The sequence below is a fragment of the Bufo gargarizans genome, chromosome 3 (assembly GCF_014858855.1).
Source record: "Bufo gargarizans isolate SCDJY-AF-19 chromosome 3, ASM1485885v1, whole genome shotgun sequence".
Taxonomy (NCBI): domain Eukaryota; kingdom Metazoa; phylum Chordata; class Amphibia; order Anura; family Bufonidae; genus Bufo; species Bufo gargarizans.
The window spans coordinates 165234623-165261326 of NC_058082.1; the positions used below are offsets into that span (position 1 = coordinate 165234623).

The 26704-nt window shown below is 46.4% G+C and overlaps 1 protein-coding gene across 1 annotated transcript in view; it reads right to left on the reverse strand.

Annotated features, from left to right (window-relative positions):
* The window catches only part of ACVR1B (activin A receptor type 1B), a 55136-nt gene extending 42689 nt beyond the window's left edge, over positions 1-12447 (reverse strand). Inside the window, exon 1 of the mRNA XM_044284802.1 lies at positions 12288-12447. Coding sequence (XP_044140737.1) covers positions 12288-12363 — 76 coding nt within the window. The 5' untranslated portion in view covers positions 12364-12447. The remainder of the gene's footprint in view (positions 1-12287) is intronic.
* Between the last annotated feature and the right edge of the window lie 14257 nt (positions 12448-26704).

Here is a 26704-nt window from a genome sequence, read left to right on the forward strand (position 1 = left end):
GGTCTACTGAGGGAAAGACCTTCCAGCCCGTGGCCTGTATCCGCGCTTTGCAGACTATAAAACACGGTACGGCTGTGTGCATGAGCCCTAATGTGTAACAATCATTGTATTGACCAGTTAAGTGTCTGTAGACTCTGTACTAACTATTGACCCATGTACATTAGAAAGGCCACTTACAGACCTAGTCATCTATCATTCAGAAGATGGATCATTTATACATGCAGATCGGAACGATCGCCGTGGTTTGTAAATGTTCATAGTTATGACTGCGCGACGACTGCATGCGTTCTCGTTTCTGAAAATCTATCACGAAGGCTCAGTGTAGATTCCAGATGATTTCATTTATTTTAATTCCAAACATGATGCAAAGTATGAGTTAGGTTGGCAATTAGCACGCACGTCAAGAAAGAACAAAAACAAACAAAACAAAAAAATTAACAATTTAAGAGGCCCCATCACCTCTCCTGAACTTGTCTTCATGACAACAACTCTGGAGTACTTTTATTTTTGAATAATTCTATGTTGTGTTGTTCCTCTGTTCCTTCTAGAAATATAGGATTTTTTTTTTTTTTGGAATAGGTGAATAGTAACATCCAATGGTCAAAGTAGTGTGCCACTGCACTGTGGCAACTTTATCACCGATTGGTCATTGACACCCCACAACTGGTAACAGTTGCCAATTTAGTCATAAATTTATAGTGGTAGTAACGGAGGAATAACGGTTCTAAGAAAAGATGCTCCGGAATGGTTATATGATGAGGAATAGAATTATTTTCTATAACAGACGCCAGGAGAGTACTAGGCTGACGAACTGGCAATTAAACGTCCAAAAACACGTGTAGACATCAAAGGCCTTACATTCTGCTGATGTATCCATCAGCTCTGCAGATATTATCAGCACATCAGTCAGATTTTCCTTGGCGCTGTCCATACGCTTAACCAGACGAATATATTTAATCGGCAGCCTAAACAACCTTTTTACTTTACCGCTCTCATCAGATCTACGGAATATTTGCTGTCTGGGACATATTCACTAGGATACTTCTATTGGGGGGGGTAATTTATTAATCGCTCTCACGCCACTTTTCTGACCTAAAATAGTGCCAAACCTGTATTTACAACTTTTTATACACCACTACAATAATATTTTGTTCGCAAGTAGCGTTTCTACTGGGGGCGTGGTGAGGTCAAGGCCAGCGGGCCCAGAACATCTCTCTTTGTTCAAGTCAGTTTTCTAGCGGCAGCTCAGAGCTGAGGCACACGGACCGCCAGCGGATGTGCCTAGTCATAAATGATGTCCATCCTCCAGTAGCGCAGGGGATATTATAGAGCAACATAAAAACACTGGTTTATGATAAATCTGCCCCATATGTGTGCAGCTCCATGCTATGTACTAACACTGCCGCAAGTGACTTCTTCATACAGAAAACCTACACTGAAATTCAATACACCCGCTGCCAGGCTCATATGTAAGAGGTGCTATATCAGACACACAGGCATCTATTGGAAAAGCTTATTAAAGAAGCACTCCCACACATTTTATTCACTGGCCCATTAGAAAGGTACAAGATAAATACTGCAGTGAAGGTAATTTTATTTTCTTACCAGTGATTGTATTTTTGAGTTATAACCTCCTTTCTGATCCTCAGCTGTGTCATGTGACCAGCACTCTTATCTCCAAATAATACAGCATCTTATGTGTAGACAGGAAGTCAGTTTCCCTACATATTCCTATAGGAGCCTCAATGTCAGAACTAACTTCCTGTCCTGCGTCTGTTGGAGATCAGAGTGCTGGTAACATAAGACAGCTGAGGATCAGAAGGAAGGTTATAACTTACTTCAACAGCCTACACTACATTTTACATCAATGATGTTTCTAGCAGGTCAGAGAATCATTTTTTACACTTTACATTTTGACGCAGCTAAATATATATTTTTTTAGCACCTGAATGGACAACTGCCTAATGATACTTCTCCTCCCTGTAGATCAACTACATTTACACACATTTCTGCCTCATGCAGTCCAAATTGTGGATCCGCAAAATATAGGCACGGTCCATGTGCATGCCACCTAGTTGCAGACCCTTTGACCTCAATCGGTCTGTGCGCCACACTTTGCAGACAAGTATAGGTCATGTTCTACCCTTTGCGTAACGGACACACGGATGGAGAGAGCACAAGGTCGCTCCGGTTGGAAGCTACCCACAAGATAGCGGGTACCTGTTGGATCAGTGGGGTTCTTCTAACCACTCGCACTCCTGAAAAAAAAGGGGGTTCCATGTACTCAGTTTAATGGAGCGACAGTTGATCAAGTCTCACCACCGCTCCATTCATAGCCAAGCAGTGTCCTCTGTAATCTCCAGCCTTCCCAAATAGATGAATGGCGTGGTGGAGGCTCAACCTGAGCTTCATTAATGCGTTGGACATTAGACCCCCACCCTCATGACCACTGGGCCCTTGTACCCTATCTGGTGCATAGGGGAGGACTTGTTCGAACCTTAACAATGGACATTAGTAGGAGAAACTGAAACAATTATAAATATATTGGGATGGGGTGGAAAACCATGTTTTCCTAGCCGGAGACCGATGCCTGAAATGTACCAATAATTAGAAAATCTCAGGGCCTCTAATCTTATCAGCGTCTTGCTTATTTTTCTGGCATTCAAATACAACCCCCCACATAAGAGACAGGCGGCTGTTAATACGAAGGTAGACTCCTACATATCTTGGCAGAACACATTTCAGAAAAATCTGACAAAATGTTTATTTAATGACATTATACAAGGTCTTGCTTGGCTTGTATGTGCCCTAGCTACAAGTTAAATACTTCAGGAAATGATTAAGTTGTTTTTGCGGTGGACGGCAATTACTGCCATATTATCAATAAAAAGCCAAGCCACACACCAGGGACAGCCGACTGCACCGCCATTTCTCTGACAGTCATGCATGTCTATTTCTACTAGGAATAAGTTGCCGATGGTCCCCCTGGCAGTGGTTTTTCTGCCATGGTAACAAAAGGATCAGCCATGTTGAAATCCAGCACGCCCGATCCCTCTTTCACCAGACATCTAGCGTCAGGGGACTGCTGGAAGGTCCCTATATACTACACACACTCGAGACTGATGGCCAAATCCCATCGAAATCAGCAGGTTCTGCCATCTTTTTTCCTGATACGTATGCATGTTCATTTCCGTTACCATTAATAATCCTATTCATTTATTGGTAATGGATTCCGCTCCAAGATACAGCACGTCGCTTTTTTTTCCCCACGCTGTTCTTTCAGCATGGAAAAAAGCAATCTTTGCCTCCCATTGAAGTGAACAGGAGGCTTTTAAGAGGCGTTTTTGGCGTTGAAAAAAGCGTGAAAAACCATGTGTATACGTGCTCTTAGGCTCTATGCCCAAGAGTATAATAAGCCCAGACCGGGAAGTCACTGGGATCCATCAGGATAGGATTAAAAAGAGATGGGAGGATGGAAGCCGTGATAGAAGGCTCACATTACTGTGCAGTGGAATGAAATCTACTGTTCTGTAATCAGCTCGAATGGGCAGAGGCTGCATGCCAGGCAATAGACGCTGCTCCAGGGATCACTTCTGAATCTCATAACCCAGGCTCCTATAGGTATTTACATACAAACACCACCAGCTCTTTCGATTAACATTGAACTTTCAAAGGGAGTCTGTCAGCAGTTTTGACCCACATGATCACAAGCACAAAGGAGGCAGTCGCTGCTGTTCAGTGCCCTGGGGTCTCAGCGCTGACTGCTTCCCGGAGCAGAGGGGAAGAGATAAGTGACACTGCCACGATCCAGTAAAGCTGTCCCTCAAAGCAGAGCGGAGGGGCTGGGAAGCAAGTAGTGCCCTGATTGAAAACAATCACACCCCTGTCAAAGCGCAGAGGGCTCAGCAGTTGCAGAGAGAGCAGAGCCTCTAGGTGTAACGGTAACGTCCCCGTTGCTCCTAGAGGCTCATTTACATATATTAAAACCTCATTTTTCTCAGCAGTGTGGACACATATGAACAAAGGACCAACACAGATGCCTTCAGCTGCCAAGCGCACATGCATCAGGTCAGCCAGTGTCATAGGTACAAATCTGCTGACAGATGCCCTTTAGTCCCTTAGGTGACCAGCCTGTTTTGCACCTTCGCAATTTTTTTCATTGTCGCATTCCAAGAACTATAACTTTTTTTGATTTGCAGTCGATTTATCTGCGCAAGGGTTTGTTTTTTGCAGGTCACGTTGTAGCTTTTAATACGCCATCTTAGTGTAATCCTATTACCTAAAACGATACACGGTGTAAATCAAAGCTTGGGAGGGTGAGGACTGTGAACATACCCCAACTCCAAGGGCTTAAGAGTCTCAATGTCACGTATCCCGAGACCATTCATGTGCAGGGCTGCTTCTCATACAGGGGATGGGCTCACTCACAATTCTGCCAGGAATAACGAATGGTATCAAACCATCCACCAGGAGGAATCCTCTCTCATCAATCAAGGAGCAGTCTGGTGATGAGCAATATATTTCCAGCATGATGGAGCATCGTGTCACAAGGCAAAAGTGATAAACAAGTGGTTCGGGGGAATAAAATATTGAAAATTTGGGTTCATGGCCAGGAAACGCCACAGATCTCAATCCCTTTGAGAACCTGTGGTCAATTCTCAAAAAGTAAGTGGGCAAATAAAGACACAGAAATTGTGATAAACTCTGAGTGCTGATTAGGGTAGAATGGGCCGTCATCGGTCAGGATCTGGTCCGGTGGTCGATATCCAGCAGGACGGGCCGAATAGCAGAGGTCTTCAAACAGAAGGGCAAACACTGAAGCAGCAAACGTTTGAACTAAATTTGTGTTAGGGCTCATGCACACGAACGTATTTTCTTACCGTGTCTGATCCTTTTTTTGCAGACTGTAGGTGGAACCATTCATTTCAATGGGTCCACAAAAAAAACAGAAGGTACTCGGTGTGCATTCCGTATTGCAAAAAAAAAAAAATAGAACATCCGCATTCGGTCAAGAATAGTACTGTTCCATTAGGGGCCAGCTGTTCCATAAAATACAGAATGCACACGGACGTCATCTGTATTTTTGCGGATCCGTTTTTTTGTAGACTGCAAAACTTAGTTTCAAAACTTCTGGACATGACTTGATAAATAATTCCAGACTGTATATCAGCACAGACCCCATGATGTTAATACACCCTATATGTGATGTGTTTCTTTATGAAATGACACATTGTAACAAAGCTGTCTGGGTCAGTATGATTATAGTGATACCAAATTTTAAATAATATATATATATATATATATATATATATATATATATATATATATATATATATATATATATATATATACATATACACACATATATATATATACACACACACACATATATATATATATATATCTTCTTTTTTTTTCTTCTTATGGAGCTGTGTCGACTCGTAGCTTTTATGGGTATTATTTTGGGGTCCACATAGTGTTTTTTCTATTTTTATTTCATTTTTGGTGGCATATAAGGCTACTTTCATACTAGTGTTTTAGTTTTCTGGTATTGATAATCGTCATAGGGGCTCGAAACTGGGGGGGGGGGGGAAACGCTTCAGTTTTGTCCCCATTCATTGTCAATGGGGACAAAACGTAACTGAACAGAACGGAATGCTCCTAAATGCATTCCGTTCAGTTGCATTCCCATACCGGAGAGCAAACCGCAACATGTTGTAGTTTGCTTTCCATCCTGGGATGCGGACCAATCCGGCATGACCCCCAATGCAAGTCAGTTGGGACGGATCAGTTTTCTCTGACACAATAGACAAAGGATCCGTCCCCCGTTGACTTTCAATGGAGTTCATGACGGATCCGTCTTGGCTATGTTACAGATAATACAACCGGATCCGTTCATAACAGATGCAGAAGGTTGTATTATCAGTAACGGAAGCGTTTTTGCTGAACCCTGTCAGATCTAGTAAAAAACTCTAATGTGAAAGTAGCCTAAAGCCCCTTTCACAAGGGTGAGTATTCCGCGCGGGTGCAACGTGCGAGTTGAACGCATTGCACCCGCACTGAATCCGGACCCATTCATTTCTTTGGGGCTGTGAACATGAGCGGTGATTTTCACGCATCACTTGTGCGTTGCGTGAAAAATCGCAGCATGCTCTATAATTGTGCGTTTATCACGTAACGCAGGCCCCATAGAAATGAATGGGGTTGCGTGAAAATCGCAAGCATCAGCAAGCAAGTGCGGATGCAGTGCGATTTTCACGCACAGTTGCTAGGTGACGATTGGGATGGGGACCCGATCATTATTATTTCCCCTTATAACATGGTTATAAGGGAAAATAATAGCATTCTGAATACATAGTACAATAGGGCTGGAGGGGTTAAAAATAAAAAATAAATAATTTAACTCACCTTAATCCACTTGTTCGCGCAGCCGGCATCTCTTCTGTCTTCATCTGTGAGCAATAGGACCTTTGATGACGTCACTACGCTCATCATATGATCCATCACCATGGTGATGGACCATGTGATGGACGCAGTGATGTCAAAGGTCCTTTGCTTCACAGATGAAGACAGAAGAGATGCCGGCTGCGCGAACAAGTGGATTAAGGTGAGTTAAATTATTTTTTTTTTTTTTTTTAACCCCTCCAGCCCTATTGTACTATGTATTCAGAATGCTATTATTTTCCCTTATAACCATGTTATAAGGGGAAATAATACAATCTACACTACAACTAACCCAAACCTGAACTTCTGTGAAGAAGTTTGGGTCTGGGTACCACAGTCTGTTTTTTATCACGCGCATGCAAAACACATTGCACCCGCGCGATAAAAACTGAACATCGGAACGCAATCGCAGTCAAAACTGACTGCAATTGCGTACCTACTCGGATTTGGCACAATGCACCGGGACGCATCCGGACACGCTCGTCTGCAAGGGGCAATGCAGACTTTTTTTCTTCTTCTTTGCAGGGTTCACTATGTGGAATAAATTATGTGCTAAGTTTATAGTTCGGATCATTCCAACTGTGGCAATACTAGACAGCCTAACAGGCATACATTGAGTATCAGACATCAGCATTTCGCAATCTCATAACTTAGATGCAGCAGTCGCTATTGACAGCGGCATTAGCTATTCTGCTGATCCAGGCCATCATGTGAGAGCCCGGCTCCTGCTCTTCACTGCACAGGTGACCTGTGCAGTACTTAAACTAGGATGCTGTAAAAAGGCAGTGGCCTAGCCTAAGACCCTTTAGTGACCACTGTAAAAGGTGTATTGGTGGTCACTAAGGGGTTAAAACCATCTGTTAGCAGGATCAACCCTATTAAACCATCCATAATGCATGGTAGGGCTGAACTTGCTAAAAAAATAACCCTGCATCTTCAACTAATCTATTGCTGCCTTTATGAAACAATTCTTTTAACAAATATGCAAATTGAGGCTTAAGTGCACCCATCTACTCTGAGCACCTTAGTCTACTTTCACACTTGCGTTTTGGCTTTCCGTTTGTGAGATCCGTTCAGGGCTCTCACATGCGGTCCAAAACAGATCAATCTGCATTCTAATGCTTTCTGAATGGAAAAGGATCCGCTCAGTTTGGTCTCCATTCCGCTTGGGAGATGCGCACCAAAACGCTGCTTGCAACGTTTTGGTGTCCATCTGATGAAATTGAGCTAAACGGATCGGTCTGGCACACAATGCAATCCAATGGGGACGGATCTGTTTTCACTGACAATAGAAAACGGATCCATTCTCCATTGACTTTCAATGGTGTTCAAGACGAATCCGTCTTGGCTATGTTAAAGATAATACAACCGTCCGGATCCATTTGTATTACCTGAACGCATCCGTCCATGACCTCTCTGCAACCCCTTGACACTCCCCTTCCACCTAGATGCCTGGTCATGTCAATCAAGTAAAGAGGGGGGAATGCAGAAAGGCCGAGCAGGGCCAATTTGCACATTTTTAAAGACTGGTATGGCTCATTAACTAGCAATGGATCTGGGGATGAAAGGTATAGCTTTAATCAGCAGGATCAGCCCTACCAATCATTATGGATGGTTAAATAGGGCTCCCCTTTAAATTCAGGGCTGTGTTAACAGGTACCAGGACAGGACATTATGCACATACTTTTCCCCCCTGGGAGGTGACAAAAGAAAAACAGGATTGAATATCGTATCCGATTTCAGAAAGCAAAAAAAACCCACAGGGAAGGCGGGGGAGGGGAGACAACTTTACATTTCTGTAGATTTAAAAAGTGTAACCATGATATCTTAAAAGCCTCGTATGACAGCTGGGAAAATGTGTCTGTCTGGTCTAGACTTTAGCTGGGATCCATCATCAACATTAAGTCTCAAATTGCTGCAGGCAGCCTGATCTCATGGTCAACCCATGTAAACCCGCCAAGCGTCATCTACCAGAGCACCAAGTGTGCGTTAAAGGGTAGGCAGACAAAGGAATACCTCATTTTAAGGATAAGTACCCTCTGCAATCATTTTTACATAAAGGCCCAGCAAGGAACAGTGCATTGACAAGTAAATCTCACGTTTTAATGTATGTATTTTAGTATACAGATATAAGCAAGCACAAAGAAGGCGCACATGTAAACCTCTGGTCAGCAGTAAACTACCGTACCACGCTGTTTAATAATGTAACCATCCAAATACAACAGTAAAAGTGCGAGAACAGCTCTGATCAAAGGCCTTACAACAGAAAAGGATCGCTACAATATCTTATTTTAAAACTTGCCCTGAAAGTATCTTTATGTTGCTGCCATATAAACTAAAAACATACAAATACACCATTTAGTGTCAAATAAAAGGCGTGAAGTTCCCTTAAAGGGGCTGTTCGGCCTAGAAACCGACAACCTCTAGGGTCCTAACGCGAGCCCCACTACAAACTAAACTACAGTCGCCTTGGATCTGCCGCGACCCATTCTCTACCCTGCAAGACCAAGAAGTGCCCTGGTCCTGTGACCACTGCAGTCAATCACAGGCATAGCACATCTGTTTTAAAGGGCTTGTGCAGGAATGGGGCTGGACCCGTAAAGGGAAACCTGCTTGCCTGCTCCTTCTCCTGACATGTAATGCTTTGCTGCTCTTCCTGGCTAAAAACATCCGGTTTGACATGGCTGCAGCGGTAACCGACTCCTCTCACGTCATGACAGAGGTCGCATGATGCAAGGTAATAGTCACCACCACGGCGCTGTCAAAACTGATGTTTTCAGCAAGGAGGAGCATCGCAGGCTGGGAGGAGAGAAGACCAAGTGTCGGGAAGCAGGTAATCACTTTATAGGTTCAGCAAAGTGGAGGAGGGGCTTCCCCCTTCCTTGCACAATCCCTTTAACAATGTGACTGCTGAGGCCCGTGATTGGCTTCAGCAGTCACAAGACCAAGACACAATCTGGTCCCATTGGGACCGGAAGCAACCAGGAACGGGGCAGTGGCGCAGGCGTGTGTTTTTTGTCTGCAAAAATTTAGGTCTGCAAAAGACCTAAATGGGGTATATTTGAGGACCACGGGGGTTGTTGGCCCCTAGGAAAGACAACACCTTTGTCAAAGAAATTGGGATAGTCCAGCATTTGAATGGTTCAAAGAACATTAAATGAATACTCTAGATCAGGGATCAGCAAACTCCAGCTGTTCTAAAACTACAACTCCCAGAACCCTCATTTTACTTCTGTGGGAGTTACAAGAGCAGCTGAGTAAGTTTGCATGCTGGGAGTTGTAGTTTCACAGCATCTGGAGTGCTGAAGGTAGCTGGCCCCTGCTCTAGATATAGCTCACAGTGGGTGCTGCCACACGTTCAGGATTTTTATGGAGTTTCTTTTTAACCAAAACCTTTATAAAAAATAAAATCCCGATTTTGGCTTCAGAACCTGCCCTCCTGGCAGCACCTCTGGATCCCGGTGTCATGCACCAACCCCTCAGCCCTGTATTCGGCATAACTCGTTTTTTCCAGAGTGTTTCTTTAAAGTATTTTTGCAATCTCACAAATGAGAGCTGCTACTGTCTGCTGGACATTCTCTTCCCTCACTGTCACCCTATACATCATCGTCACCCGGGAATATTTCACACCGTGTGATAATCCGGCACCTGCCAGGTAGGTCAGTGAGAGACTGAAGGAATTCTACCGCAGGATTATTGATAAGTGTGCACAGCCACTGTACAGCTAATTCACATTTCAAAGTTGGATCTAAATATGGACTTCCCCCTATACAAGGTCTATAGCACTGGTGATTATTGGGGCACATCTGAGAGACAAGAACTGATGACACACATCTGTGCACTACATGCCGACCCACTCCACATAACCAGGACTTCAATCTATGCAGCCCATCTGACCATCAACCTCCATTCATTTATCAGCATAATAAACATAACTGATTACTTCCAGAAACTTTTTGACAGTGTGAAGAGGTGCAAAAGCCCCCACACAAACTGATCTCACCAGATGAGAATGTTCCTGCACTGGCAGCGATCAGCGCCACCACCCCCTGACATCCCCCTCCAATATACCATGCACACCTCATCTTTCTCCCATATGCCTTCCAAACTCCCTTTCCATATATCATCCCCACTATTTGCTTTCACCCACTTACCATCCACACAGCCTGCTGTCCCCCTCCTGTACACACACACACCGTCCAGGCTGCCTGCCTCCCCTCCTGTACACACACACACCGTCCAGGCTGCCTGCCTCCCCTCCTGTACACACACACACACCGTCCAGGCTGCCTGCCTCCCCTCCTGTACACACACACACACCGTCCAGGCTGCCTGCCTCCCCTCCTGTACACACCACACACCGTCCAGGCTGCCTGCCTCCCCTCCTGTACACACACACACAGTCCAGGCTGCCTGCCTCCCCTCCTGTACACACACCACACAGTCCAGGCTGCCTGCCTCCCCTCCTGTACACACACACACAGTCCAGGCTGCCTGCCTCCCCTCCTGTACACAACACAGTCCAGGCTGCCTGCCTCCCCTCCTGTACACACACACACAGTCCAGGCTGCCTGCCTCCCCTCCTGTACACACACACACAGTCCAGGCTGCCTGCCTCCCCTCCTGTACACACACACACAGTCCAGGCTGCCTGCCTCCCCTCCTGTACACACACACACCGTCCAGGCTGCCTGCCTCCCCTCCTGTACACACACACACCGTCCAGGCTGCCTGCCTCCCTCCTGTACACACCACACACGTCCAGGCTGCCTGCCTCCCCTCCTGTACACACACACACCGTCCAGGCTGCCTGCCTCCCCTCCTGTACACACACACACCGTCCAGGCTGCCTGCCTCCCCTCCTGTACACACACACACCGTCCAGGCTGCCTGCCTCCCCTCCTGTACACACACACACACACACAGTCCAGGCTGCCTGCCTCCCCTCCTGTACACACACACACACCGTCCAGGCTGCCTGCCTCCCCTCCTGTACACACACACACACCGTCCAGGCTGCCTGCCTCCCCTCCTGTACACACACACACACCGTCCAGGCTGCCTGCCTCCCCTCCTGTACACACACACACCGTCCAGGCTGCCTGCCTCCCCTCCTGTACACACACACACAGTCCAGGCTGCCTGCCTCCCCTCCTGTACACACACACACAGTCCAGGCTGCCTGCCTCCCCTCCTGTACACACACACACAGTCCAGGCTGCCTGCCTCCCCTCCTGTACACACACACACAGTCCAGGCTGCCTGCCTCCCTCCTGTACACACACACACAGTCCAGGCTGCCTGCCTCCCCTCCTGTACACACACACACCGTCCAGGCTGCCTGCCTCCCCTCCTGTACACACACACACAGTCCAGGCTGCCTGCCTCCCCTCCTGTACACACACACACCGTCCAGGCTGCCTGCCTCCCCTCCTGTACACACACACACCGTCCAGGCTGCCTGCCTCCCCTCCTGTACACACACACACCGTCCAGGCTGCCTGCCTCCCCTCCTGTACACACACACACAGTCCAGGCTGCCTGCCTCCCCTCCTGTACACACACACACAGTCCAGGCTGCCTGCCTCCTCTCCTGTACACACACACCGTCCAGGCTGCCTGCCTCCCCTCTCGAGCTCGTCGGTCACGTCCAGGTCTCCCCCGTGCAGCAGCCATTGCTCCCGTCCATACACCCCACCATCAGCACTCAATCGTGCATGCACTGTGTATGTATAGGTAACCTCCTCCCCTTCCTCAGTGTCTACACTCTCCACCTCCTACCGTTCTCCGCGGACACCAAGCTTCTGTACGCCCGGAACCGCACACAAAGCGCCTTTACTCACCATTTGTCAGACTGGGGCCGCCGCTGATGAGAATGATGTTGACGGTGACGATGAAGAAGGCCGGCAGCTCCGCCATAGTAACCACTGCACAGCGACCACTAACTGCGCGACCACAAGCGATCCAGACAGAGCAGCTCTACGGGAGCGCGCCGCACAGCGCGGCCTCCTTCCAGCCGTGGAACGCAAAGTCTGCGTTCCACAACTCTCTGCTACTGCGCTCCACCCACCGCTGTAGAGGGAAACAGCTAGCAACCATTGGCGGTACGTTTGGACACGCCCCCTCCACTCACTAGGTGGGAGGAGCAGCAAATGACGTGAGTTGAAGAATCTTTTGTTTCAAGTCCCTGGGTCGCGCGTATTCGGGTCGTGTGTGGTACGCGCCTTAAAGGGGCAGTGCTACCTGGGGTTGGCTGTCTGCCGGCATTTAATAAAGCGCCTGTCTGTCTGGGCCCTGCCTGCAAATAGCTATGTGCCCGAGACTCCAGCACGGGGGCGTCTGAGGCCACCCGCCGGAGCAGCGACCACCCCTACCACCGTACATGCAGGTCCTACTTGTTTCCTCATTACTTTTCCTGTGGTGAGAGAGCGCAGCAAAATGTAAGCAGGTGTGAGGTGCCCGGAGCCTCCCGCCTCATGACTGAGGAACAGGACGGAAGTGCCCGGCTCTGACCGTCTGCCTGTAATAGCTGCTCCCACCAGCGTGTGCCAGGCAGGGAGCGCAGCTTCTCTGCCTATAAACCACAAGTTGTCCTCAGAAGGCGTTCACATTGTGCGGTGCTCAGGTCACACTTGCTAAGAATTGTGAGGCCAGCTATAATGAAACCTATCTGACTGTGGGGTCCCATAAAAGTCTGTTCAGCCTTTGCTGATGGGTTTCTGTTGCCCACATGTCAGTTTAACCTCCTAACAATCACCTTAAAATTGGGAAAACCCTCCCAAAAAGTCACCTTTTTTATTGTAGATTTTTAAAGTAAACATGTCACATGGATTACCGATATGAAAGTACAGCTATTGCCATGTAGAACAAAATACCCTATTTTTCTCGATGTACCCTTCATTCTGCATTTGTGACTTTCATTTTCGAGGAAATTCAAGTTTAGTATTATGCAAATTGGGCTGTAAGGTGCCCAGACGGGCGTTATTATCTTTCAACGGTGCCCAGGAACACCCCCTCTCCAGTGCCCAGCCCGCCCTCCATCAGAGCCCAAGCACGCCTCTCCAGGGCCGAAACTACACGCCCACACCAGCACTGTATTTCTATTGATTTTTCCTCAGGATAGATCATCAATATCAGATCAGCGGGGGTCCGGCACCCCCACTCATCAGCTGTTTGAGGAGACACTGCGCACCACACCACACTCTCCTCAAACAACCCATTTAAGTATTTTTCCCACAGATGGAGCTGAGCTCGGGCAGAACAGTTAGGTGATTAACCACTTCAGCCCCGCTAGGTGAAACCCCCTTAATGACCAGGCCACTTTTTACACTTCGGCACTACACTCCTTTCACCGTTTATCGCTCGGTCATGCAACTTACCACCCAAATGAATTTTACCTCCTTTTCTTCTCACTAATGGAGCTTTCATTTGGTGGTATTTTATTGCTGCTGACATTTTTACTTTTTTTGTTATTAATCAAAATATAACGATTTTTTTGCAAAAAAATGACATTTTTCACTTTCAGCTGTGAAATTTTGCAAAAAAAACGACATCCATATATAAATTTTTCGCTAAATTTATAGTTCTACATGTCTTTGATAAAAAAAAAATGTTTGGGCAAAAAAAAATGGTTTGGGTAAAAGTTATAGCATTTACAAACTATGGTACAAAAATGTGAATTTCCGCTTTTTGAAACGGCTCTGATTTTCTGAGCACCTGTCATGTTTCCTGAGGTTCTACAATGCCCAGACAGTAGAAAAACCCCACAAATGACCCCATTTCGGAAAGTAGACACCCTAAGGTATTCGCTGATGGGCATAGTGAGTTCATAGAACTTTTTATTTTTTGTCACAAGTTAGCGGAAAATGATGATGATTTTTTTTTTCTCTTTTTTCCTTACAAAGTCTCATATTCCACTAACTTGCGACAAAAAATAAAAAAATTCTAGGAACTCGCCATGCCTCTCACGGAATACCTTGGGGTGTCTTCTTTCCAAAATGGGGTCACTTGTGGCGTAGTTATACTGCCCTGGCAATTTAGGGGCCCATATGTGTGAGAAGTACTTTGCAATCAAAATCTGTAAAAAATGACCGGTGAAATACGAAAGGTGCACTTTGGAATATGCGCCCCTTTGCCCACCTTGGCATCAAAAAAGTGTGACACATCTGGTATCGCCGTACTCAGGAGAAGTTGGGGAATGTGATTTGGGGTGTCATTTTACATATACCCATGCTGGGTGAGAGAAATATCTTGGCAAACGACAACTTTTCCCATTTTTTTATACAAAGTTGGCATTTGACCAAGATATTTTTCTCACCCAGCATGGGTATATGTAAAATGACACCCCAAAACACATTCCCCAACTTCTCCTGAGTACGGCGATACCAGATGTGTCACACTTTTTTGCTGCCAAGGTGGGCAAAGGGGCACATATTCCAAAGTGCACCTTTCGGATTTTGCAGGGCATTTTTTACACATTTTGATTGCAAGGTACTTCTCACACATTTGGGCCCCTAAATTGCCAGGGCAGTATAACTACGCCACAAGTGACCCCATTTTGGAAAGAAGACACCCCAAGGTATTCCGTGAAGGGCACGGCGAGTTCCTAGAATTTTTTATTTTTTGTCACAAGTTAGCGGAAAATGATGATTTTTTTTTTTTTTCTCTTTTTTCCTTACAAAGTCTCATATTCCACTAACTTGCGACAAAAAATAAAAAATTCTAGGAACTCGCCATGCCCCTCACGGAATACCTTGGGGTGTCTTCTTTCCAAAATGGAGTCACTTGTGGCGTAGTTATACTGCCCTGGCAATTTAGGGGCCCATATGTGTGAGAAGTACTTTGCAATCAAAATGTGTAAAAAATGACCGGTGAAATACGAAAGGTGCACTTTGGAATATGCGCCCCTTTGCCCACCTTGGCATCAAAAAAGTGTCACACATCTGGTATCGCCGTACTCAGGAGAAGTTGGGGAATGTGATTTGGGGTGCCATTTTACATATACCCATGCTGGGTGAGAGAAATATCTTGGCAAACGACAACTTTTCCCATTTTTTTATACAAAGTTGGCATTTGACCAAGATATTTTTCTCACCCAGCATGGGTATATGTAAAATGACACCCCAAAACACATTCCCCAACTTCTTCTGAGTACGGCGATACCAGATGTGTCACACTTTTTTGCAGCCTAGATGCGCAAAGGGGCCCAAATTCCTTTTAGGAGGGCATTTTTAGACATTTGGATCCCAGACTTCTTCTCACGCTTTAGGGCCCCTAAAAAGCCAGGGCAGTATAAATACCCCACATGTGACCCCACTTTGGAAAGAAGACACCCCAAGGTATCCAATGAGGGGCCTGGCAAGTTCATAGAATTTTTTTTTTTTTTCGCATAAGTTAGCGGAAATTGATTTTTTTTTGTTTTTTCTCACAAAGTCTCACTTTCCGCTAACTTAGGACAAAAATTTCAATCTTTCATGGACTCAATATGCCCCTCAGCAAATACCTTGGGGTGTCTTCTTTCCAAAATGGGGTCAGTTGTGGGGTGTTTGTACTGCCCTGGCATTTGAGGGTCTCCGCAATCATTACATGTATGGCCAGCATTAGGAGTTTCTGCTATTCTCCTTATATTGAGCATACAGGTAATGAGATTTTTTTTTTCCGTTCAGCCTCTGGGCTGAAAGAAAAAAATGAACGGCACAGATTTCTTCATTCGCATCGATCAATGTGGATGAAAAAATCTCTGCCAAAAAAAAAAAATGGAGGGGAAAGGCGTCTGCCAGGACATAGGAGCTCCGCCCTACATCCATACCCACTTAGCTCGTATGCCCTGGCAAACCAGATTTCTCCATTCGCATCAATCGATGTGGATGAATAAATCATTGCCGGGATTTTTTTTTTTTATATATATATATATACAAAATGCTTGCCAAAGCATAGGAACGCCGCCTCCTCCTCAGCTCGTATGCCTTGGCAAACGTATCTGTCACTGCAGAGGAGAAAATCCCGTCTTGCAGCGCCGCATACACCGACTTGCGTGTAATCTGACAGCAGCGCAATGCTTCTGTCAGAATGCACATCGGTGCTGCAGCTAGTAGATCGGTTGGTCCACCTGGAAGGTAAAAAGACAAAAAAAAAAAGAAAAAACCAGGCCACAACGCAATAATTTTATTAACTTTGGAACAGAACATGTAACTTTAACTTTTGGAACTAAACATTAACCTGTTTGCTTACCTGTTTTTTTTTTTTTTTTTTTTTTTACCTTTATAGAACAAACCTCTCCTTCCCCATGGGTCAATGTGCAAAGCGCAAATCGCCCAAAGATGTGGCGAAGTGCGTTATGCACTTTGTCCCATGTGAAAGGAGACGTTTGCAGCAGCTGTGAGTGAATGGGCCCTAATAGCCCTGTGTGCCTATCCTGGTGAGATGTGATCCCTATGCTAGGTGTACCTGTGTGTGGTACTTTCGGAAACACTCCCCTAAGCATAGGGCAGGGTGGTCGGGACAGTCAGGACAGAAATAACGGGTGTCACGCCTTATTCCACTCCTGCTACAGACACGACATTTTTTTCGGGGTGGCGGTCGGTTTGAGGTACCAGCAACGACACTGGGGAAGTGTCGCTCGTGTAGACGGCTAACTACACTGGTGGATGGGGCCACGGAACCTCCTGGATACAGGAGGTTCGCGATGATCTCTTCCTGAAATTTGAGGAAGGATCCAGTTCTCCCAGCCTTACTGTAGAGAACAAAACTATTGTACAGAGCCAATTGAATTAAATATACAGACACCTTCTTATACCAGCGTCTGGTGCGTCGGGAAACTAAATACGGAGCCAACATCTGGTCATTGAAGTCGACCCCTCCCATGTGGAGGTTATAGTCGTGGACTGAGAGGGGCTTTTCAATGACACGGGTTGCTCGCTCAATTTGGATTGTCGTGTCTGCGTGAATGGAGGAGAGCATGTAAACGTCACGCTTGTCTCTCCATTTCACCGCGAGCAGTTCTTCGTTACACAGTGCGGCCCTCTGCCCCCTTGCAAGACGGGTGGTAACGAGCCGTTGGGGGAAGCCCGCGCGACTAGTTCGCGCGGTACCACAGGCGCCAATCCGTTCTAGAAACAAATGCCTAAAGAGGGCCACACTTGTGTAAAAATTGTCCACATAAAGATGGTACCCCTTGCCGAATAAGGGTGACACCAAGTCCCAAACTGTCTTCCCACTGCTCCCCAGGTAGTCAGGGCAACCGACCGGCTCCAGGGTCTGATCTTTTCCCTCATAGACCCGAAATTTGTGGGTATAGCCTGTGGCCCTTTCACAGAGCTTATACAATTTGACCCCATACCGGGCGCGCTTGCTTGGGATGTATTGTTTGAAGCCAAGGCGCCCGGTAAAATGTATTAGGGACTCGTCTATGCAGATGTTTTGCTCAGGGGTATACAAATCTGCAAATTTCTGGTTGAAATGGTCTATGAGGGGCCGAATTTTGTGGAGCCGGTCAAAAGCAGGGTGGCCCCTGGGACGGGAGGCGGTGTTGTCGCTAAAGTGCAGGAAACGCAGGATGACCTCAAATCGTGTCCTGGACATAGCAGCAGAGAACATGGGCATGTGATGAATTGGGTTCGTGGACCAATATGACCGCAATTCATGTTTTTTTGTCAGGCCCATGTTGAGGAGGAGGCCCAGAAAAGTTTTAAATTCGGAAACTTGGACTGGTTTCCACCGGAAAGGCTGGGCATAAAAGCTTTCCGGGTTAGCGGTGATAAATTGTGTGGCATACCGGTTTGTCTCTGCCACGACTAAGTCTAAAAGCTCCGCAGTCAAGAACAGCTCAAAAAATCCCAGGGCCGAACCGATCTGAGCCGTCTCAACCCGAACTCCAGACTGGGCGGTGAAAGGGAAAACTACGGGTGCGGCTGAAGTTGGGGACTGCCAATCAGGGTTTGCCAGCACCTCTGGGATTCTAGGGGCTCTACGGGCACGTCTTTGCGGTGGCTGCGACGGGGTCACTACTGCACGTGCCACCGTACCAGCTTCAACTGCCCTTCTGGTGCTCGCTACTTCACCAGGTTGTACGGCAGTGCTGGTACTAGGTCCAGGAAGGGCTGGGCTGCTGGTGTATGCCTCACCACGTAATCCGACAGCACCAGCCCCACTCTGCTGCTCTTGAAGCGGATCCTGCGCAACCTGCGGTCTAGCGACACGGGGCCGGGTACGCCTGGTGCTATCAGGGACCTCAGCCTCCTCGTCCGAACTTTGGGTCAGAGAGCCACTGCTTTCTACAGGTTCGTATTCTGACCCGCTGGATTCATCAGATGAGGGTTCCCACTCCTCATCCGACTGGGTCAGAAGCCTGTAGGCCTCTTCAGAGGAATACCCCCTGTTTGACATGTGGGCAACTAAATTTAGGGGTATTCCCTGAGACTACCCAAGAAAAAAAAAGCAAGCCTGTCTTACAAAGGGGAGGCTACCGAAGTACCGGAGGCTGCTGCGGTTGATAAAAAATATCAAAACTGATTTTTTTATCGCCGCAGTGCGTGTAAAGTGAATGTGCAGTGATCAAAAAAAAAATAATTTTTTGTCACTGCGGTGGGGCGGGTGTGGGCGAACGCACGTGTGGGCGACCGATCAGGCCTGATCGGGCAAACACTGCGTTTTGGGTGGAGGGCGAACTAAAGTGACACTAGTACTATTATAGATCTGACCGTGATCAGTTTTGATCACTTTCAGATACTATAAAAGTACAAATGCTGATTAGCGATACGCTAATCAGCGAATAACGGACTGCGGTGTGGTGGGCTGGGCGCTAACTGATCGCTAACTACCTAACCAAGGGACCTAAACTATACCTAAAACCTAACGGTCAATAACAGTGAAAAAAAAAAGTGACAGTTTGCACTGATCACTTTTTTCCTTTCACTAGTGATTGACAGGGGGGGATAAAAGGGGTGATCAAAGGGTTAATTGGGGTGATCTGGGGGCTAAATGTGGTGTGGTGGGTACTCACAGTAAAGATGTGCTCCTCTGCTGGAACCAACCGACCAAAAGAAGGAGCAGAGGAGCACAGCAGCCATATAACCCCATCATATTTACTAATATGTGGGGTTATATGCCTGCTGATTGGATTTTTTAAAAATCAGCAGCCTGCCAGCCAATGATCGTGGCCGGCAGGCTGCTGACGAAATAGTCTTCTGCGAAATGCCGGCCCGCGATGCGCATGCGCGGGCCGGCTGTGACGTAATCTCGCGTCTCGCGAGAGGACGCGCCGATGCGTCCAGGAGGAACTAAACAACCACCTCCCGGACGCATCGGTGCGTACAGCGGTCGGGAGGTGGTTAAAGGGGTTATCTGGTGAAAGGGCATCTGTCAGCAGATTTGTATGTGCGCTTGGTAGCTGATGCCATCTGTGTTGGTCCCTAGTAGAGTTGTTGCGATACCAATTTTTTGATTCGGTTTCGATACCATGAAAAAGTATTGCGATACTCGATACCATTCGATACCACGCGAAAAAAATAAACAAAAAAAGCCACGTGCATTCCTCATTTTTAAAAATGGCGAATCGCGCAGTTTTTATTTTATTTTTTCTGTTCCGGCATTCACCACCTAGATTTTTTTTAATATATTTTAATAGTTTGGACTTTTCTGACGTGGCGATGTAATATGTTTATTATTTAAATATTTTATATGTGAAATTGGGAAAAGGGGGTGATTTATACTTCATATTTTAGTGTTTTTTGTTTGTTTTTTTTACACTTTTTATTTAATGACTATTTCCCCCTTAGGGGCTAGAACCTGGGATCTTTCATCCCTATTCCTATTCAGCCTGATAGATCTCTATCAGGGTGAATAGGACTCCACACTGTCCCTGCTGCTCTGTGCACACAGCATCAGGGATGTTACCATGGCAACCAGGGCTTCTGTAGCGTCCTGGCTGCCATGGTAACCGATCGGAGCCCCAGGCTTACACAGCTGGGGCTCCGATCAGAAGCTGCCACTGCACCACCAATGAGGGGGGGGGGGGGGAGAGGTCCCTGTGGCCACTGCCACCAATGATTTTAATACTGGGGGGTTGAGAGGGGCCGGCACACTGTGCCACCAATGATTTTAATGGGATGGGTGGGTTGAGGGGGGGGAGGGGGGGGGGCAATGATAACTACCTCTTTATAAAGGAGGCGGGTACTGGCAGATCAGCGGCAGTTAACTGCCGCTGATCGCAGCTCCCTGTCAGGGGCAGGGTGCCGGCAATGCGATTCTGCTGCCGGCACCCGCCTCCTGTATGTGTTAAAGACTGACTACTGTATATGAGTCCAGACTTTCACTATCAGGCCACACAGAGCGGCGCCCAGCAATGTCCCAGCACTCACCATTAGTCCTGGGCGCCGCTCCGTTCGCCCGCAGTGCCCCATTACTGTCTCCTGTCCTGCTCCACATGCTGCTGATTACTATCGGAGCGATGGGAGGAGACATCAGATTCACTAGTGGGCGTTCCTTCTCCCTGGCTGTAGCGCTGTCCAATCGCAGCGCAGGGAGAAGGAACGCCTACTAGTGAAGCTGATGTCTACTCCCATAGTAATCAGCAGCATGTGGAGCAGGAGAGGAGACAGTAATGGGGCACTGCAGGCGAACGGAGCGGCGCCCAGGACTAATGGTGAGTGCTGGGGCATCGCTGGGCGCAGCTCTGTGTTGAAATAATCCTATCATTGGTGGCGCAGTGCGCCCGCCCCTCCTCCGCCCCTCGCTTCTCATTGCCGGCGCCACCCCTCCTCCGCCCCTCGCTTCTCATTGCCGCCCCTCCTCCGCCCCTCGCTTCTCATTGCCGCCCCTCCTCCGCCCCTCGCTTCTCATTGCCGCCCCTCCTCCGCCCCTCGCTTCTCATTGCCGCCCCTCCTCCGCCCCTCGCTTCTCATTGCCGCCCCTCCTCCGCCCCTCGCTTCTCATTGCCGCCCCTCTTCCGCCCCTCGCTTCTCATTGCCGCCCCTCCTCCGCCCCTCGCTTCTCATTGGTGGCAGCGGCAGCAGCAGCAGCACAGGGGGAGGGAGGACAGCTTCCTTCTCCCCGTGCTGCTGAGAGAGAACATGAGCGCGCCGATAGCAGCGCGCTCATGTTCAGAGATACTAGACTGCGCAGAAGCGCAGCCCAGTATCGAAAAAACGGAAATCCCGGTATCGTATCGATACCGGGACAAAAGTATCGATTGGGTATCGAAATTTCGATACCCGCAACAACCCTAGTCCCTAGTTCATATGTGCCCGCATTTCTGAGAAAAATTCTGTTTTCATGTGCAAATGAGCCTCTAGGAGCCACGGGAGCGTTGCCACTACACCTAGAGGAAGAAAAATTGAAGAGACAGAAATGCAAATCAGAACCCCTGATTGACTGCAAAAGACCTTCAGGAACTGTTCAGCGACTACCTGCACAAATATGGCCTTCATGGAAGAGTCATTTGAAGAAAACCTTTCCTGCGTCCTCACCACAAAATTCAACATGTAAATAAGCTTGATGAATTTTTAGAAACTAGTCCTGTGGACCAATAAAGATAAAAATAGAACTCTTTGGTCACAATGAGCAAAGGTATGTTTGGAGAAAAAAGGCACAGAATTTTATGAAAAGAAGAACTCTCCAATCATTAAGCATGGGGGTGGATCAATCATGCTTTGGGGTTGTGTTGCAGCCAATGGCACAGTGAAAATTTCACGAGTAGAGGGAAGAATGGGTTCAATGAAATTCCTGCAAATTCTGGAAGCAAACATAACACAAACTGTAAAAAAGCTGAAGTTGAAAATAGGATGGCTTCTACAGATGGATAATGATCCTCTTCCGGACACATGATGTACCGATACGGCATGTTGTCCCGGTAATTAAGGACACATGACTCACCAGTACGTCATGTGTATTTACGATCACCGCCGCTCGGCGGGCAGTGATCGGAACCTGGTGCCTGCTCAAATCGTTGAGCAGGCACCTTGGCTAAATGCACTGGGGGTCCTGTGACCCCCCGGTTTCAATGTTGTGGCTGGAGGCGGTGCCATCGGGTCCCCATGCGGCTGTAATGGGGACCTGATGGCATGAAAGGCAGTCGCTGCCTTCCTGTGACGATCCTGTGAGATCCAGCCCCCTGGATCTCACAGGCAGGAAGCTGTATGAGTAATACACACAGTATTACTCATACAGCCAATGCATTTCAATACAGAAGTATTGGAATGCATTGTAAAAGGGATTAGACCCCCAAAGTGGGACAAAAAATAAAGTAAAAAAAAGGTGGAAAAAATTTAAGTTTCAAGTAAAAATAAACAAAAACGTCATTTTCCCCAAATAAAGTTAAAAAAATAGGTTAGGAAAAAAAAGTTGACATATTAGGTATTGCCGCTTCTGTATCGACCGGCTCTATAAACATATCACATGACCTAACCCCTCAGATGAACACTGTAAAAAATAAAAACTGTGCTAAATCATTTTTTTGTCACCTTACATCACAAAAAGTACAACAGTAAGCGATCAAAAAGGCGTTTGCCCACCAAAATAGTACAAATCTAACCGTCACCTAATCCCGCAAAAAATGAGCCGCTACCTAAGACAATCGCTCAAAAAATAAAAAAAACTATGGCTCGGAATATGGAGACACTAAGACATCATTTATTTTGTTTTAAAAAAGCTGTTATTGTGTAAAACTTAAGTAAATAAAAAAAGTATACATATTAGGTATTGCCGCGTCGTATCTATAAAAATATCACATGACCTAACCCCTCAGGTGAAGCAAAAATCATACCCTACCCAAGATAATTGCCCAAAAACTGAAAAAAACTATGGCTCTCAGACTTTGGAGACACTAAAACATGATTTTTTTTTGTTTGATAAAACGAAAACATTGTGTAAAACTTACATAAATAAAAAAAAAGTATACATATTAGCAGTGGCGTACACACAATCCACGGGGCCCCGGTGCGAAACTGATCCATGGGGCCCCCTTCCGTCGAGGCCCCCCCCCAACCCGCTGCCGTGCGTGTATGCATGTGTGTGTGTATATATATATATATATATATATACTGTATATTACTATATACAACAGGATGATATTCTGAGCTACTAGCAATGATTTAAGATCATTAGGCTACAGAAATATAGCAGAGTTAGTTATAAAGCCATTGATAGGCCAATGAAGTATTTTACCATATGAAGGCAAAAGAAATGCATGACAAAACCAGCTCTGCTACATCCAAGCATATACTAGAAGCTCAATAGAAGTGCCTACACAAAAGAGCTGCATCCCAAGACAACAAAAAACCCATTACTTCATAGCACAAGTCACCAGTCATAACTTTACATACATTGCCCAACTCTCAGCCCCCATCAGACCTCACTCTGAAAGCCGGACCGGCTTCTTTGCGCAGCGCTCTCCCTCTCCCTTTCTTTTCCGGCACCTTCTCCCTGTCCCTGCATCTCAACGTCATGTCCGGCACACCGCACTGCCGGCCGGGGAGGAGACTCAGGGGCAGGAGCGTACATAAAAATCACTGGGCCCCATAGCAGGAATCTAAATTGGGCCCCCATTCCCCTTTTATAGCCCCTCCCTTTGTTCCATGAACTATTCTTGCTGCTGCGTTTTATAATTTATGCCATCAGTGTACTGATATGTGAGGTACGGGGTATAATATATGCAGTGTATACAGTATATACAGTAGTGTAATATGTGAGGTATAATAGATGCAGTGTGTACAGGTATATAATAAATACAGCAGTGTATTGACACCTCATACCTCACATATCAGTACACTGCTGTATATACTATATATCTGTACACACTGCATCTATTATACCTTGTACCTCACATATACAGTATATACAGTAGTGTAATATGTGAGGTATAATAGATGCAGTGTGTACAGGTATATAGTAAATACAGCAGTGTATTGACACCTCATACCTCACATATCAGTACACTGCTGTATATACTATAGATCTGTACACACTGCATCTATTATACCTCGTACCTCACATATATAGTATATACAGCAGTGTACTGATATCTGTACACACAGCATCTATTATACCTTGTACCTCACATATCAGTGCACTGCGGTATATACTATATATCTGTACATATTGCATGTATAATACTGTGTAATATATGCAGTGTGTGTGTGTATGTGTGTATATATATATATATATACACACACACACACACACACACACACAGAGCAGTGTATTGATGTGAGACATAGAAGGTATAATACTGTAGCTGCAGTGTTTACAGATATATGTGGTCAGTTACACATTATGGTCACTGTGTGTGTGAGGTACATGAGGTAGTGGTCACTGTAACTGTCTGAAGTATTATATATGAGTGAGCAATGAGTAAAAACAGGGCATGGAGGGGGGGTAAATGATGAAAAGTGGAGGACCTCCTCTTACCACTCCAGTCCAGTCTGTATGAATTAACGCAGAGCTGATTGTGAACTGCTAATACTTGCTGTTAGGGGTTGAAGGACCTGGGATGATGTCATCACAGGTCCTGGCAGATATACCTTTGAAACCTAGGAACTACACCAATTTTGGTGCAGTTCCTTTGCTAGATTCTGCAGGACCTGTGATGTTGAATATGATGTCATCACAGGTCCTGGCAGATGCACTGTTCTAACCTGGGAACTACACTTTACACTGTGCAGTTCCCTTACAGGACCTCTGATGACATCATCAAAGGTCCTTTAGCTTTAGAAAGATAAATAGGAGCAATTAGGGGGCGGGGCCTCTCCTCCACTTCGGGGCCCCGTCTGCCTTTATGGTAGGTAGCCACTGCTCAGGGGGAGGAGACTCAAGGGAGGGTAGGGCTGGCAGCAAGGAAACTCAACACTGGGGGGGGCGGGCCCCGGGCCGGCCGCCCGGGTTATACAGGCACGGCACTACTGCAGGGAGGAGACTTAGGGGGAGGAGACTCAAGGGAGGGTAGGGCTGGCAGCAGAGAAACTCAACACTGGGGGGCGGGCCCCGGGCCAGCCGCTCGGGTTATACAGGCACAGTACTACTGCAGGGAGGGTCCACAGGCGGCCGGGCCCCCTGGAGTGCCGGGCCCGGTCGCAAGTGCGACCCCTGCGACCCCTGTATGTACGCCACTGCATATTAGGTATCGCTGCGTCCGTATCGACCGGCTCTATAAAAATATCACATGACCTAACCCCTCAGATGAACACCGTAAAAAAATTAAAATAAAAACTGTCTAAAAAAAGCAATTTTTTGTCATCTTACATCACAAAAAGTGTAATAGCAAGCGATCAAAAAGTTATATGCACCCTAAAATCAAACCGTCATCTCATCCCGCAAAAAATAAGTCCCTACCTAAGATAATCGCCCAAAAACTGAAAAAACTATGGCTCTCAGACTATGGATACACTTTGTTTTTGTTTCAAAAATGAAATCATTGTGTAAAACTTACATAAATAAAAAAAAATTATACATATTAGGTATCGCCACGTCCGTGACAACCTGCTCTATAAAAATACCAGATGATCGAACCTGTCAGATGAATGTTGTAAATAACAAAAAAAACGGTGCCAAAACAGCTATTTCTTGTTACCTTGCCTCACAAAAAGTGTAATATACAGCAACCAAAAATCATAAGTACCCTAAACTAGTACCAACAAAACTTCCATTCTATCACGTAGTTTTTAAAATGGGGTCTTTTTTTTTGGAGTTTCTACTCTAGGGGTGCATCAGGGGGGCTTCAAATGGGACATGGTGTCAAAAAACCAGTCCAGCAAAATCTGCCTTCCAAAAACCGTATGGCATTCCTTTCCTTGTGTGCCCGTACAGCAGTTTACAACCACATATGGGGTGTTTCTGTAAACTACAGAATCAGGGCCATAAATATTGAGTTTTGTTTGGCTGTTAACCCTTGCTTTGTAACTGGAAAACATGTATCAAAATGGAAAATTTGCCAAAAAATTAAAATTCTAAAACTTGATCTCCATTTGCCAGTAACTCTTGTGGAACACCTAAAGGGTTAACAACGTTTGTAAAATCAGTTTTGAATACCTTGAGGGGTGTAGTTTCTTAGATGGGGTCCCTTTTATGGAGTTTCTACTCTAGGGGTGCATCAGGGGGCTTCAAATGGGACATGGTGTAAAAAAAAAACAGTCCAGCAAAATCTGCCTTCCAAAAACCGTATGGCATTCTTTTCCTTCTGTGCCCTGCCGTGTGCCCGTACAGCAGTTTACGACCACATATGGGGTGTTTCTGTAAACAACAGAATCAGGGCCATAAAAATTGAGTTTTG